This window comes from Thermobia domestica, chromosome 10 (genome assembly GCF_964235325.1).
Source record: "Thermobia domestica chromosome 10, izTheDome1.hap1.1, whole genome shotgun sequence".
Taxonomy (NCBI): Eukaryota; Metazoa; Arthropoda; class Insecta; order Zygentoma; family Lepismatidae; genus Thermobia; species Thermobia domestica.
Genome location: NC_137463.1, coordinates 117,304,457 through 117,322,565, shown reverse-complemented (window position 1 = coordinate 117,322,565; position 18,109 = coordinate 117,304,457). Strand labels below are relative to the sequence as shown.

The 18,109-nt window shown below is 33.8% G+C and overlaps 1 protein-coding gene across 1 annotated transcript in view; it reads right to left on the bottom strand.

Moving 5' to 3' along the window:
• LOC145662675 (alpha-L-fucosidase-like) overlaps window positions 1–18,109 on the bottom strand; it is a 56,846-nt gene that overhangs the window by 17,348 nt on the left and 21,389 nt on the right. The window contains exons 4-6 of the mRNA XM_081728491.1: window positions 16,276–16,433; window positions 11,323–11,524; window positions 3,693–3,833 (exon numbers count right to left, since the gene is read on the bottom strand). Coding sequence (XP_081584617.1) covers window positions 3,693–3,833; window positions 11,323–11,524; window positions 16,276–16,433 — 501 coding nt within the window. The remainder of the gene's footprint in view (window positions 1–3,692; window positions 3,834–11,322; window positions 11,525–16,275; window positions 16,434–18,109) is intronic.

The window sequence follows — 18,109 nt, the reverse complement described above, 5'->3', positions numbered from 1 at the left end:
CAATCCGGAATTTAGAAAATTCCGGAATTGAGAAAGACTCCGGATTTCGAAAAAAATCGGATGTTTCCGAATCCCGGAATATTAAAGAAATCAGAAATTTCTAAATTCCGGAACCATTCCAAAATCGGAATTTTCCGAATTCCGGAATTTTTCCGGTTTTACTTTCGGGAGTCCGGAAAGTAATAATTCCGGAATTGACTATCCCTAGTTTATACACAACCTTTCAGAACACTAAGCTAGTAGCTGTCTACAAACAAACAAGTAATGCAAAGCATTTTGTATCCTGCAATACGTCATGTATTAAAATCCGACAGCAGTTTCAGTATCTATCCTGAAATTGCATGTATCTAGTTACTGGAAGCTGAGGTATGAAGAATTGTATTGTGTCTTAACTTTTTGTGTCTTATACAACCTGCAAACCACTGAATATCTAAACGGCTTTCGTTAAATCCAAGTTGTAGTACTCACAGTTACATCCATTTGTGTCTGTATGATCGTGTTACTAATGCATACTATAGGACAGCGTTAGTAAGTCTTTCTCTGCTCTCCCGTAAAGTTGTGATACGATCTACTACAGAATAAAGAACCAATTATCAATTTAACGAAGTTGTTGTATTACTACTCCGCCTCTGTCAACTCTGGTCGATCTCGTTGACTCGACATATTTGCTTTTTTATACCCCTTTCTTCGTTTACTGAACTAAACAGTAACTATTCTGAAATATACTACTGCGCATGCCTCGTAGATAAATATTTCTGATGCCAATAGTTTCCGTTTTGTCCAAGGAATGTTCTTTTTCTTATTCCCAGCATGACACTTTTATTACATTATATGAAGAGCATGTAGGTCTAAATACCTCATGTATTACATAGAATGTAGGTTTAACTCTTCCAGCAAAGAAGAAACATGTGATCATAGTATACAACCCACAGAAGTGATAGCTGGCAATACAGTGGTCGTAATCCCTAACAACACTGCCCGCTGGTCTAGTGGCTAGCACGTGCGCCTTTGGTGCATGGTGTACCGGGTTCGATTCCCGGTGGGAGAGCATTTATGATTTTTAACTGTCCTCGATGTTTCTGTGTTCGTGTCCCTGTCGTTATAAGTTATTAGAAAAAGCAAGTTAAACGAGTGAAGCAAGTAAAATTAGCAATAAGTAAGTTACTAAAACACATTCGGTGAGTCAGTTAAAAAAAAAAAAAAAAAAGGTGGACAATGAACTGGCTGTTCACGCCGTCCATGCAAGTTCGAATCTATCTCGGCTTGATTTTTTTATCCATTTGAGAGAAAGTATTGTTTCTTTTCGCTAAGGTTGTCTCTTTTCGTATTTTTCGCCGTCGTTCACAATTAAAGTAACTGGCTATTCTTATTCTTTCTACGAATGATGGATCTTCTCTTTGGCTTCATGTCAAACATGCACACGTAATGAAAAGACGCTGTCGATAATAATAATAATAATAATAATAATAATAATAATAATAATAATAATAATAATAATAATAATAATAATAATAATATGAAATATTACTAGCTAACTCGTGTGTGTATTTCGACAATATAATTTTATATTATTATGTGGAAATAAGTAAGGCTGGCTGGCGCCCGCCCCCCTAATTTTTTCGATGCGCCTTATGGGTCCACGGTGTCCAACGTTGGTCCCATCTCACTATCACCTCCTGTTCTCTCGATATAAGTTATCGTCATTTTGCCTAAAGAGGGCTCTGCTTGGCTCCATGACTACCCACGGCAATGACTCTTCGTTCATTTTTCGTTGAAGTCGCTTATTTTTCTGAGTACTATGAGTGCATACTGTCCAAAGTTGCTCCCATCACTCAACAGTTTCCCGTTCTCTCGATATAAATTGCTAATATTTTGTTTGTAAGGGAGATATGGCGTTACAATCATTACGTTTGAAGAAGAATTGAGGAAGATATTGCCTTGCCACAAACAACACCTATTATTATTATTATTATTATTATTATTATTATTATTATTATTATTATTATTATTATTATTATTATTATTATTATTATTATTATTATTATTGTTATTATTATTATTATTTTACTTACTACTAATGTTGCCTACCTTTATTTGCAATGCAATGTGTTACTAAAAATCAAACCAAATAACACTCCTCGCCATTCACGCTCTCTCTGTGTTAGAGGAAAGCACATTTATTATATTATTCTTTCAAATAACACGTTTCACAAGTTACTTCACTTTCAATGTGTAATTTCCTATCATCACTAGCAATCATCTTGTTCCGATACGAAAATAACCCCCTCCTGCAAAAAAAAAAAAGCCTGACCGTAGCGAAAGGGCGTGAACATTCTTTATGCGATTAATCGGGTCCAATATTTCAATAAGTCTCTGCACACAAATATTTCAGTGAAAGAGGAAAAGTTATTCAAACTTTCTGAATACCCATTTATGGGGGAAATTTGGTTCCCTTCGAAGTTTTTAAGAGTTTAAAGGGCCGCCATTTTGAACATTTTCGTGTGATTATTCTGGTTAACGAACTGAAGATATTTCAACAATTAATGTTTGTGCCAAGTTTCATCTCAATCCGCTGAAAATTAGGGTGGTTACGGCATTCACAAATAGCGTTATATATATACAGATAGATAAACAGACACACAGAGGGAGAGAGAAAAAGTGTTTTGCTCCCTTCTCGCACCTGTGGTGCGTCAGAGCTAAACCGGGCCCCTTTGCAAAACGTATTGACCAGCCTGACCTAAACACAAACCTCTTACTTGCTAACGTAGAAACGTGGTCGGGAGGTGTAAGGCATGTAGAAATTGTATTTTTAATAACCATGAGTATGGTTTACTTCCATGTTTTTCTTTTTACTTTTTGCAGCTACACCGGAACGTTCAATTTTTATTCTTTACTAATTGCAAATAGCGTTTACATTCAAAATATGAGGAATTTTGGTGGCATTTGTTCGGATATTTTTCTCTTTTGAAATGAAGTAAAGAATAAAAGCAATACGCAAAGACAAAAAGTATTATCAGTACTAAACCTTACCAATAATAATTGCTACAAAAGACTAAATACGATCTCTTTTACCATCTCTCATGAGCTGCATGTATTATAAACAAAAATTTTTAAAAATGTCCTCACCGAAGATTCGAACTGGCGACCTTTGCATTTGTAAGCCAGCACCTTAGCCACTACACCAACATCACAGCATGGTGAACATTTAGTTTTCGGCGTATTTGTTGTATTTGTGTTTTATGTTCCCACTTCAACAATTTTTACTCTTTTTTATAAATTTAACAGCTGTTTCTGGCTTTCTCTTTCGGTGTCGTCCTTTATTTACATTATGCACTATTCGTATTCACAGCTTGTGTCTCTCTGCAATGTCTTATTCAGATTAAATTTTTCTTTTTGCCCCTCAGTAAACATTTGATTGATTTAATTCTCATACTCTCCACGGATGGAGAGCAGGAATGCCAGACTCGAAAAACAGGTGTACATTTACTTTCCTGACAGATCATACATATATTAAAGCTTCTGAGTGAACTTTTCTATTGGTTACTCAGCTCTAGCCAGTAATATGAAAAATATGAAATTTTAACACAAATTATTAACTTTTTGTAACACGTACAGGGTGAAAATTGAAATATAGAAGTATATAAAGATACGTATATGAGAAATTATGAGAACTTCAAAGTATAACACTTTACCTCCACAGCTAATAGTTCGTGCAAGAACTAACAATAACTCTTCTATGGTCAAAATATCTTCATACCGAGCAGTTCTTCTGTATCCCCAGCTAGATTTGTCCAATGTCATAGCATTTTCCCATTTGTGTGGCTGCAATACTCCTAGAATTTAGACAAGTTAATCGAACATGTTTTTATTCATGTAAAATTATTGTAAGAAAATACTATAAAAAAATGAATTCATCTTGCTGAGAATAATGAGTTAAATGCTTTACCAAAATCACAATATGAATTATATTAGGCCAGTCAATTAAGGGTTGAATAAGGAAAAAATGGTGGAAAACTGGAACAAATTTTATTTCTTTTATAAAAGTGTCCTTAACAATATACTAATTTTGTACCCCTCTACCACTCCGGATTTGGACGCCATTTTGGAAAATGGCGCCAAAATTATTATTATTATTATTATTATTATTATTATTATTATTATTATTATTATTATTATTATTATTATTATTATTTGGTCTAGGAATTAATTCGTGCGGGTGGACAAGAGATGGCGCAACGAACGGAGCGTCCCACAGTTCCGTGTATCCACACATGTGTTGCAAACCCCTGTCATCGCGTATCGTTCGTAGTATAGGGCAGTGGATTAAAGCGTCAACAACACCAGTTTGTAGTTAAGTGAACATGGCGCAATTTGTGCCTGATAAAGTGTTTTTGCGGGGTGTCCTGCTGCATTACTTTAACATGCAGAAAAGTGCGACTGAAAGTCATCGTATTTTGGTGGAAGTGTATGGTGACCATGCTCTAGCTGAGCGAACGTGTCAGAAGTGGTTTGCACGGTTTCGAAGTGGTGATTTCGGCTTGGCAGACCAAGAGCGAGCTGGACAGTCAAAAAAATTTCAAGACGAAGAATTGACAGCATTGCTCGAGCAGGATTCGTGTCAAACGCAGGAACAACTTGCAGCAGCATTAGGCGTTGATCAAACAACAGTCTCCAAACGCTTGAAAGCCATGGGAATGATTCAAAAGATGTCACATTGGGTTCCACATGAATTGAAAGACAGAGACGTTGAAAGACGAAAAACCATTTGCGAATTGCTGCTTCAACGACAGAGCAGAAAGGGGTTTCTGCATCGAATTATTACGGGTGATGAGAAGTGGATCCATTACGAGAACCCTAAACGAAAAAAGGCCTGGGTGAAACCAGGTGAACCAGGTCCATCACAACCAAAACTAGATATTCACTGTGCAAAGGTTATGCTGTGCATATGGTGGGATATGAAAGGTGTGGTGTACTATGAGTTGCTGCAACCGGGTGAAACTATGAATGGAGAACGTTATCGACGACAATTAATGCGTTTGAAGCAAGCTCTGGCCAGAACACGACCAGAATGGGAGAACAGACATGATAAACTTATTGTTCAACATGATAACGCTCGCCCACATGTCGCAAAACCGGTCAAAACCTATTTAGAAAATGTCGGATGGGAAGTTTTACCCCACCCGCCGTATTCACCAGACGTTGCTCCTTCGGACTACTACTTGTTCGATTGCATGAACAACGATTTGATTGGACAGCGGTTTACTTCTTCAGAAGATATCGAAACATGGGTCTCTGACTGGATCGCTTCCAAGGATGAGGACTTCTTTCGCCACGGAATCCGTGCATTGCCTGACAGATGGGCGAAAGTGGTGGCTAGCGATGGACAATATTTTTCTTAAGGTATTTATGTATTTTGTGTTTGTACTACAGCTTCAATGTGTGCGTACCAACCGCACGAATTAATTCCTAGACCAAATATTATTATTATTATTATTATTATTATTATTATTTTGTAAATATCTCGCTTGAAAAGCATTTTAGAGCAAAACATATTATTACAAAAAATAATCTACAGTAAATTCTCAACAAAAAATGTTCTCTTTATTTTCTCTCTAGGATGCACTGTTTAGATGTTATAGGTGTACCTAATTACGCATTTCTTTTTAACGAAACCTTAACGAAATTTTCTGATACCATTTTGTTTTGATGATATTTTTTTTTTACAAAATATAAATTAATATATTTTTCATTCATTGCAGGTGTGACTAAGGATAAGTAATCAGGCCTATTGGATCATCTATGTTCAAGATGTCGTCAGCTGAAAAATGTTTTATCTGTGGGAGACTTCTCAGAAACGGTATTACGTGTATAGTAAAAGAAAAGAGACTGAAAACATTAGTAGATTGCAGTATCAAAGTGAAAGATGGAAAGGAATGCCAACTTAAGGGACTGAAAAGTGTTATGTTTTATGAAAAGTGTAGAAAAGTTTACACAAAAGCAAGAAGTAGCAAAGTTGCTATAACGACGTACTTCATTACCTACATTGATAATCTTTAGGTCAGAAGTACTAAGATTTAATTTTCAAGAAGTCTGCCTGGTTTTGTGGACAAGGCACATGAGATGAATCTTTAAAGAGACAGAGTAAAAATTGTGAGTGTGCGTGAGAGTATACATCGCGTCGAAACCATTCAAGTTAAAGATTCTATTATGGAAGCAGCCGACAGAAGAAATTACTACTGGGGCAAATAAGTTGGTGTTAGGATTGGCAATGTTCATGATTTACTTCCTGCTGAAGTCGGATACCATTCCTAATGTATGAAAAAGTTATACAAGATTTCTCCTGAAATGAAACGTTTTCATCCGCTAGATAATGCTGTTTCAGATGCTATGGCACATACTCTCAACTACCTTGAAACTAACAAAGAAGAGTGTCAATTTTCATTCAGTGAGAGTTTTCAAGATTATGGTGATGCATTGCCATCTGAAAAAAACAATAAGAACTAAACTGAAATAAAAGTATTCAGAAGATATTACTGTATTAAGAAACAAAGGATGCTTGATGCAGAAGAGCCGAAACTCCAAAGAGAGCTGCCTCAGCATATGATGCACACAGTCATAACGAAGAGAGAACATTAAGAAGATTCTTATTACCATACTTAAGATGCTTATTACCATACTTTTGACTAAGATGAACCGCAAGCCCTATTTGCAATGGAAATAAAAAAATTGGTCTAGCTGCTGCAATTATGGCGTTAGAAATTGCTATACTTTTTCTTTCCCATTTTGTGCTATTTTCTTTCTTGTTTTTCAAGATAAGAGTGTCGAGAAGGCGTTTTAATGTCCCAGTAATAAATGAATTAACGTCATTCAAAAAATTATCTGCTGATGAATACTCATCAGTTTCATAAACCTGGGATCTGATATCTTCAGCAATTATTTGTCCGGTTGTCATTACGATTCTCAACTTCTCTTCATCCATATACTTACGCCTTTGACGATCATACCACGCATCCCGGAGAATTTTATGTCCTTATCACGAAGGCAACTATAGGCTTTCTTTTTTTGTTTGTTGATATAATAATATTAATAATATCTTCTGAGTATTTTTTCAGTTGGCAGTGCATCATCATAATCCTGAAAAATTTCGCTGAAGGAAAATTTACAGTCTTGCTTGTTAGTTTCAAGATAGTTGAAAGCATGAGCCATAGCATCTGAAACAACATTATCTTTCGGAGGACCACGTTTTATTCCAGAAGAAATCTTCAACATTTTCATGCATGAGGAATGGTATCTGTCTTCAGCAGCAACTAAATCATGAACATTGGCAATCCTAATACCAACTTCTTTGCCCCAGTTGTCCCTTTAAAGATTCATCTGATGTGCATTGTCTACAAAACAGCCAGGTTTCTTGAAAAGTAAATCTTAGTACTTCAGACCTAAGAATTATCGGCGTAGGTGATGAAGTACGTCGTTATTGCAACGCTTTGCTACTTCTTGCTTTTGTGTAAACTTTTCTACACTTTTCATAAAGCATAACACTTTTCAGTCCCTTAAGTTGGCAACCCTTGACTTTGACTATCATCTTTCAGTTTGATACTGCAGTTTACTAATGTTTTCAGTCTCTTTTCTTTTACTATACACGTAACAACATTTCTGAGAAGTCTCTCACAGATAAAACATTTTTCAGTTGACGACATCTTGAACATAGATGATCCAATAGGCATGATTACTTATCCTTAGTCACACCTGCAATGAATGAAAAATATATTAATTTATATTTTATTAAAAAAATCACTAAAACAAAATAGTATTAGAAAATTTTCGTTAAGGTTCTGCTACAAAGCAATGCTGTGAAAAAGAAATGCGTGATTAGGCACGCCTATAGCACCTAAACGATGCATATTAGAGAGAAAATGAAGAGAACATCTTTTGTAGAGAATTTACTGTAGATTATTTTTTGTAATAATATGTTTTGCTCTAAAATGCTTTTCAAGCGAAATATTTACAAAAAATTAGGTTTCGTCGCTATTTTTCAAGATGGCGAACAAATCCGGGGTGGTAGAGAGGTGCAAAATTAGTATATCGTTAAGGACACTATTATAAAAGAAAGAAAATTTGTTCCAGCTTTCCACCATTTTTTCCCCTTATTCCACCCTAAATCATCCCTTATTGACTGGCCTATATATGCAGAGAGATTGACAATACAAAGGTATTTACATGTACAGACACATTCAATATACAACGAAGGCCAAATCCTTAATTCCTGATTACACAAAATTTCGATAAAAGGAAATTCATGTAAATGTTATAACTTGACTGAAATGAGAAAGTTTACTCATTTTGGACAAATTTCTCCCCATGCAAATGTTGTAATTGTAAAAATTGGTCAAGTCTTGAAAGTGGTGTATTTATACATTTATGATGGGCAATTATAAATTTTAAATTTATTTATATTTTTTCCTTTTTCCAAATTTTCCTTATAGTTTTTCAAGTAATATTCTTTTTGAATCAAAAGATCCAATATATTTCAATCAAAAATTCTCTTGTACTCCTTATATCTGGAGAACCACATATAATGTAGCCAAACCGAAACTATCACTTAACTCAGTATGATGTGCTTATTCCGTAAAAAAATAAGAAAACTTGATTTAGAGGCCGTTCAGGAATTTTGTGGCCTCTGATCCAAAAACTAATTATTGGCCACGATTGCAATCTTTTGATGTATTTGTTTGGATTATTCCTAAAATTCTTGGCCAAGATAGCAATCTTTTGATCCATTTTTGGGATCATCCCTAAAATTTTTGTATAATTTAATAGACATCAGTTTTTTACTACTTTTTGAACGTGGAAAGGTATTACACCATTTACAAAAATTATATCATTTCAAGTTTCCACTTTCATGATATTTTTATCCACATTTCATTTCCTGGAATTCCTCAATTGTTTGCAGAAAAAGATGTTATTTCCAATAAATAATCTTTATGTTCAAGTTAGAGCTACAGTTATTTTCTACATACAGCTGGAATTGATGAAATCTCAGATAATTTATTGAAAAGATGTATCAATCAGGTGACAAAGCCACTTTGTCATTTAGCAAATATATCACTTACAAATGGCGAGTATCCAGAAAAGTTAAAAATTGCGAAAGTTAAGCCCTTGTTTAAAAAAGGTGAAAAGCAAAACATAAATAACTACAGACCAATATCTCTCCTACCTGTCGTTGGAAAAGTTTTGGAAAAAATTATGTATAACAGGGTAATTAATTTTTTATTGAAAGAAAATGTTATCTCAACAAAACAACACGGCTTCCTTAAAGGTCGATCTGCAAACACGGCAATATTTAATTTCATTGAGAAAGTAAGAAATATTGTAGATAAGAAAGAAAACTGTTTAGGAATCTTTCTTGATTTGTCTAAAGCTTTCGATACAGTACAACACAGTTTACTTTTGAACAAACTGGAGAACTGTGGAATACGTGGTAAAGCAAGGGACTGGTTTAGTTCGTACTTAAAAAATGGTAGACAGGTCGTAGAAATGACGCATAAGAATAATAACATTGTAGAAAGCTATTTATCAGATGAATTATATATAAAACACGGAATTCCACAAGGATCTATTCTAGGGCCATTGCTTTTCCTTTTATATATTAATAATTTTGAAAAAAGCATATCTTCGGCAGATGTCACCCTTTCCGCTGACGATACCACTCTGCTAGTGAGTGGAAAAAATGAAAAATTATTGGAACAGAATGTTAGGCAAATACTAAGTGAAGTATCTCTTTGGATGAAGAACAATAATCTCTTTGTTAATGTTGAAAAATCCATTGCTATAAATTTTCATAACAAGTGCAGTAAACCAATGTACCCTAACCTATATCTGAATCAAAATAAAATTAACTATACAACACACTGTTCGTTTTTAGGTCTTACTATAGATCATAACCTGACATGGGAATTTCATATAGAGTCAGTTATTAATAAATTAAATAGAATATGTTATGCACTAAGGATTATTAGAAAGAAGGTAAATTTAAAATTAGCTAAAACCTTGTACCATTCGTGTTTTAACTCTATCTTGCAATATGGTATCATGTTCTGGGGAAATTCAAGACAGAGACTTAATGTTTTCAAATTCAGAAGAAAGCCATAAGAATACTTTGTGATAAGAAGCCGAATTTTTCTTGTAGACATTTGTTTAAGGAGGTCAATATTCTTCCTCTGGATAGTTTATATTTGTATCGTCTCTTTTTGTATTTGAAAGAACACTCATCGGCATTCGTAACAAATAAGGATGTACATAATCATAATACGCGAAATAAGAATGATTTTCATTTGTGTAATCACCGGTCAGCAATGTATCAAAAAAGTGTAAGTTATGGTGGTGTTAAGTTGTACAACATGGGCCTATTGATATAAAGTATGAAGAAAATATGAAAAGGTTCAGACAAAAGTTAAAATTATTTCTATTAGAAAATTCTTGTTATACGATTGAGGAGTACGTAAATATCATGACAAGGTAATATTACTTTATTTTACTCATGTAAATTTTTTGTACATATGACGCATGTTACACTTACTTGAGGACATTCCTCGTACTTGTAAGTTCATACAAAAGAAATAAATATAATACAATACAATATAGCACGACTGACTTCTCTTAGTTCATAGCTCAAACTTCTACACTTGCGTTAAATAAAAATGAAAGTAAATTAAAAATCAGCCAAAGGAAATAGAAATATAATCACGTATTTTATAGACGTGCTCAAATTCGGTCAAAAATACGTACATTATTTCGCATACATTTTAAAATACCTACTGATATTGATATTATAAACATGCGAAGATCTTACTGCATAATATGTCTTGAACGTTTATAGTCCCTGAAAATAGATTTTCGGCTATGTGTCCGAAATATTGAAAATTATTTCAGCTTCTAGGCTTATAAAAAGGTCAATATTATTTTTATCTTGTAATATGTATTCTGTACATTCTATCAGTCAATGTAATTATAATGGTTTGGTTTTACTGGTTACTTCTTCAAATCTATTTAACTGTTAATTACTTCGTGAAAATTAAATTATTTTTATATTACATAATGTTAATACTTATAAGTTGAATTTCATTTAAGTAATGTAAAATCTATATGCAGATGATATATTATAAATTCAGTTTAGTAAAGTAAGGCATTTTTAACTAGCCTTGAAGTAAAGATAAAATAAAATTTCAATTCTCTTCTAAACAGAGAAGAATACTTCCTTATAAATAAGTATCTAAAATACTTATGGCGCAGGTACAGCATACTAGTATAAGTGTTAGAAAGTACCTGGGTCATATCGATCCTGGCAAGACCAGTAACCGCCATGTGTACAAGGTATACCAATACCCCATCGATCGTTTACAACAACAGTGTCTCTGACTGGACTTTCATTATATAGCCAGACAAGAAAATCTCGAGATCGGAAATAAGTGTCATATGCTTCCCAATCTCCATCTACCCATACCACTTCAGGTTGGTACGTCTCCACCTGCAAAATATAATATAATTCTTAAATTTTTATCACCAACATATAGGTATTTCGATATTGGATAGATTATATATATATATACGTATATTTCTTAATACAAAAAAGAACCAAAAAACTAATGGACCATTAAGATTAATATTTCTTGTAGGAACTAACATACTAATTCCTCAATTTATTATACATAATAGAATGAACGAGTAATTGATTAAGTCGAAAACCGTACAAATAGAATAAGCTTAACTTAGTAAAAAAAAAAAAAAGGCCTGTCCAGAAAGAAACTTAATTTAAAAAAATATGATCAACATAACTGTTCTTGACTTTTACTTGTCAGCGCCAAGTAATGACATTCTCCCCGAGTATTTGAACCTTATTTGCATCATCTTGCCTTATGTCATTGTGAAGCTGTGAGCGTTTGAGTGAAGTTGTGTTCCGTGCTTCTGTCGATTTTGTGGTATTATAAGAATGATGATTTGGAGAAACAACGTGTGTATCAAATTTTGTTTCAAATTGAGCGAGTACAGAAATTTTGAAAATATTGCAGAGAGTGTACGGGGAAGAATGTATAGGCTAAACCCAGCATTATGAATAGTTTCAGTGTTAAAGCATGAATAACATTGAACGAAGGCCAAGCAAAACCTGGATGTCCATCAATATCATGTGATGACGTTCACGTTCAGAAAATGCGCAACATTGTCATAATTATGCGAAAAATTTGTCATAATTATGACTATCAGCAAAATAGCTAAGAAAGTAAAAATCAGTAAATCGTCCTGTCATACGATCTTAATCGAAAAATAGAATATGCTTCGTGTTGCTGCGAAATTCATTCTAGATGGTTGCTAACAAATGAACAAAAAGAAATACATATGGAAATCTATTATCTTCTGAATGCTACAAGCAAAGACGATAGCTTCTTGAAAAACATGACAACAGATGACGAGACTTCTATGGCTATGACGTTTTTGAAATAAAGGCACGTCATCCCAATGGTTGAAAAGTTTTCATATGCTTGAGACTTTTTTCTAATGATTTCTTTTTATTTTCTGATCCCAAGAAAACACGGTGGTTAGTTTATTTACTGTGTTGCACATGTATATTCGCATTATTTGCTATATTAAGGTATCAACTGAGAGTGGTGGAAACATAATATACTCATTACTGATGTTTTGTGATAGCATTTTCTGCTGACAAGTATATAATTCTACCGCACCCATATGTTATGGCTACAATAATAATCCAATACACTAGAGTCCCGTTTAATCAAATTTAATGCGGAAGTTTCCGTTAAACCGCAATAAAGGCTTTCTGATATCCTTTATATTTGAAATATTATGTTATATTTGCACTGTAGACGAAGATAAGAGAATGGGTGATTACAGCCAACAATCGCAACAATGAACTTCCTCTCTGATAAATAATAATTGTTAGAATAAAACAAACACTATAATCGTTGTTGATGTATATTTAAATAGAAGTCGCATAGATACGTACATCACTCTCAGACAATTAAATAATAACAGTAGCTGCAAAGTTAAACATGAATACAATTGTGGACTTTAACATTACTCTACTTCAGAGAAGTAAAGGAACGAGAACCAAAGATGCAAAATTTCTTATTTCTTTTTATCGGCGCAAGTGAGATCGCTATTATGTGCAAAGTAACGTAAATATACAATTAATAATAATCCCACTGATGCCGATAGTGTACATAATAAATATAACCTACTGAACTTCTAATAAAGAATATTTTTTAGAAGAATTCTATCTTTATTTTAGTCGTCGGGTAGTATTAATTTAAAATGGATTACTTTCACATAATGAAACATTAGTATTATTCTTGTACTTTAAAAATTCAAATTTCTCTTCCTGGCAAAATATACAATTGTTATGAAATTTAGCTTAAAATAGTTTTCTTTAAATTTTAAAATAGAGGAGATATTTTTGTTTAGTTTAACGTTTTACGATTATGCACCGAGACTACAGGAGACAGTTGTAATGAGATGGGTAATAATGGTAGAATAAAGAAAGTGGGAAGAAACGAAGGAATTCTGAGAACACTCGTATTCACGTGCTTACCTACACAAAACCTATACATTGTTCAGCGTAAGCTCTAAACTCCGATAAACAAAATATTTGTATCCTTCCGTTTGTCACAAATACGATTGGCTAGTGATGTATCACTCCCACTCCCCACGGGGAGGAGCAAATTATGCACGTGCATTTTGGCAATACTGTCTCATGTTGTCCAGATACTTACAGCAGCAGCAAAAAAGAAAGAAAAGAAACACGGAAGATTAAAAAAAAAAAAAAAAAGCATTTGAATTTCGCTCGTAAACAATTGTTGCTTAGTGAGTAAAGGTTTGCCTTGTTGGTGTTTCACCACAACACTCGCGGAACGGGATTCATGCCAGTCATCTTTCAGACTTTAAAAGCAGAACACCCGTCCACAGTTGGGTTGGCGCCATAATTACTGCGCATGCTTAGTGTTTATTTCTATTGTTTCACTAGCCACACTCGATTGCAGTATGTTAGATAATCCGTATTATATTTTTGTCATTTATAATAATATACCAGTTTTATATGAAGCTTCATAGTAATGCAATCACATAAACTATTTTGCGGAGGAGTACAAGCGTCGGTAGGACAACAGCAAATCAGCGAGATTTAGTTTCACGTGGCTTTGTTTATCGCAATTTAGAGCTTACGCCGAATAATGTATAGGGACTACACGCACCAGAGATAGACGCAACAAACAAATTATTATATTTTTAAATAAAGATCCATACTTTTAAAGTTTCTTCTTATAATGTTTGTATGTTTACTTTGAACACTAATTGCAGTTAGTTGCTAAAGGGCTTTACAGAAAATAAATTGCCAGAATCTTTATCTATTTTCCTGAAAAAATATCGTTTTAAGAGTCCAGTTCAAAAATAAATAAATAGCTCGCCTTATGAGCAGCAAAATTTATTCTAACATTAATAGTATATTCTAACATAAACTAATTTTACTGTGGTATGAAGGTTGTAATACTGAGAATGCAAGTAAATGTGATTTTACTTGGATTTTTAAATTTTCCAGCTCTTTTAGAAACAAAGACCAGTTTCCTCCCAATCTCCTACGAAAAAGACAGGTCGAGTAAATCACATGTTGTATGAGAAACAGTGGAATGTTTTCAAATATTGCTGCTTTTACCCTGTTGATATTAATGTTCTTTTTTTTTTTTTCATTAATTTTTCCCTACTTTTGGCTCTAAGAAGAGTAACCAGACAAAGGCTTGTTTTGGAGGCACTCGAATTGGCAGTGAAACAATATTAATAAATTGTGTACAGTAGATGGTTCGTCATTGTAATCTGTTTGTAGTTACGATATTTCCCTTACTTTCATCGTTTTCTTAAATTGTTCTAGATTAAAAATATAAAAAATATGTGTCAAATTTATGTGACAAAAGTGTTAAAATTATCGAAATTTCCTGTATTGTAGTTACTTTGCTTATTTATAACGAAATTTTCATATCCATACTGCAATATTATCGTTCGATTTTCACTCCTAACTGTGGTAAAAATTCAAGAAAAATGATCCAGACCTAAAGGGAATTCGTAAGAATCTAGGGCCGTTTTGTTTTGGACTTAGTCTCTGGAAGGCGGATAGGTTTTTGTAAACAGAAGTGTACCAGCAACAAAGATAAGCTTGTGAATATAAATAATAATAATAATAATAATAATAATAATAATAATAATAATAATAATAATAATAATAATAATAATAATAATAATAATAATAAGTACATGTCCATTTGCCTGAAGTTTATCATAAAGTCAGTGCCAAAACTATCGATAGTATGTTTTTAAGACTAGCTATTTTACAACCTGTAATATCGTAGTGGGAACATGGGCGAAATTTAAACTGATTCAGGAACTACTATACGTAGTAGTGTAGATAATATCTATAAACTATATAATTCAGTCGAAAAGAATTTATTTCTGGCAGCATTAGAAAACATTGAAAGTTAAAAGAATATATATTAACAAGAAAATGCACATACACGTTGTCTTTCCTTGTTGAAACGATATCTTCGTAGAACAAGCATCCTACATCTACATGTCTGTAGAAAAAAAAATAACTAATACCATATCCAACCAGACTGTCAGGCTGTTCTGATTTGGACGTTGATTTGAATAAGAAAGACTTTTCAGCGTAGGATTAAGTAGTATACATATACGTATATACTACTGAATGGACATTGTGTATGGTCCTAGAAGTTTCTTAAAGTTACAGAAACATTATACTGTATCTAGACCAATGCTTCTAACGATACTTTCTTGCCAATGCTAAAAAAATTATTTAATTTTTTTAAAATTTTATTTTCGGAATACTAAGTACTCTTAAAAAATTCTTTCTTGTGTTTTCTCTCCTTCTACGCTCTTTCTCTCCATTATATATATATATATATATATATATATATATATATATATATATATATATATATATAGGCCTATATATATATATATTTACTTGTATCAATAAATATGCTTCCTAAAGTGTGAGTGTAGTAGTTTCTATTGTCTATTTCAAATCGTCTTTTAAAATAAATAATGATGAACAAAATTTATAAACAGCTTAAGTTTATAGATTTTAAGTAATTATTAATAAATTTATAAACAGCTTAAGTAATTATTCTTTTTATTAAATAAAATTAATCGTTTCTTAAGTTTTTCTAAAAGTTATTAATGTGTAGATTAATTCTTACTTACGAGTTCCATCATTTCTGGAAGCATTTTGTTATCAACGAAAACACTTGATGTGAAATTTGCCCTTTTATCTTTCAAATAGAGTGGATTATACCATTCGTATAGTGAATAATATGCTCCGAATGTTAGACCCTGTTTCCTTACTGCCTTTGCAAGATCACCTATTTTAAGGAAAGGAATGAAATTATAAACTATGTACTTATCTATCTACCGTATCTTAAAGTATATAACATAATTAATAATGAATTTTATTTGTTAGAAAATGAATATAATTGATAGTTTCCTGCATATTAAAGGAAATTTAACAATAGAAAATGACCATGACTATTTTTCAATATTATCGTCACTCAAGAAATTGTTTTGAAGTATTTTGCTATACTAGCAGAAATTTAAGGTATTTTGTTGAAAAGTATTTGGTCTAGGAATTAATTCGTGCGGTTGGTACGCACACATTGAAGCTGTAGTACAAACACAAAATACATAAATACCTTAAGAAAAATATTGTCCATCGCTAGCCACCACTTTCGCCCATCTGTCAGGCAATGTACGGATTCCGTGGCGAAAGAAGTCCTCATCCTTGGAAGCGATCCAGTCAGAGACCCATGTTTCGATATCTTCTGAAGAAGTAAACCGCTGTCCAATCAAATCGTTGTTCATGCAATCGAACAAGTAGTAGTCCGAAGGAGCAACGTCTGGTGAATACGGCGGGTGGGGTAAAACTTCCCATCCGACATTTTCTAAATAGGTTTTGACCGGTTTTGCGACATGTGGGCGAGCGTTATCATGTTGAACAATAAGTTTATCATGTCTGTTCTCCCATTCTGGTCGTGTTCTGGCCAGAGCTTGCTTCAAACGCATTAATTGTCGTCGATAACGTTCTCCATTCATAGTTTCACCCGGTTGCAGCAGCTCATAGTACACCACACCTTTCATATCCCACCATATGCACAGCATAACCTTTGCACAGTGAATATCTCGTTTTGGTTGTGATGGACCTGGTTCACCTGGTTTCACCCAGGCCTTTTTTCGTTTAGGGTTCTCGTAATGGATCCACTTCTCATCACCCGTAATAATTCGACGCAGAAACCCCTTTCTGCTCTGTCGTTGAAGCAGCAATTCGCAAATGGTTTTTCGTCTTTCAACGTCTCTGTCTTTCAATTCATGTGGAACCCAATGTGACATCTTTTGAATCATTCCCATGGCTTTCAAGCGTTTGGAGACTGTTGTTTGATCAACGCCTAATGCAGCTGCAAGTTGTTCCTGCGTTTGACACGAATCCTGCTCGAGCAATGCTGTCAATTCTTCGTCTTGAAATTTTTTTTGCTGTCCAGCTCGCTCTTGGTCTGCCAAGCCGAAATCACCACTTCTAAACCGTGCAAACCACTTCTGACACGTTCGCTCAGCTAGAGCATGGTCACCATACACTTCCACCAAAATACGATGACTTTCAGTCGCACTTTTCTGCATGTTAAAGTAATGCAGCAGGACACCCCACAAAAACACTTTATCAGGCACAAATTGCGCCATGTTCACTTAACTACAAACTAGTGTTGTTGACGCTTTAATCCACTGCCCTATACTACGAACGATACGCGATGACAGGGGTTTGCAACACAGGTGTGGATACACGGAACTGTGGGACGCTCCGTTCGTTGCGCCATCTCTTGTCCACCCGCACGAATTAATTCCTAGACCAAATATTTTAAAGATGTACACAAACTTCTAGTTTCTATGTATTCGTTAACGCAAGTGCCAATCCACTTGAGTTCCATAATCTCTTTACGAACTCAATCCTAAATTAATTCTTCCAACACCAAACTCACTTCTTCGAAAACTA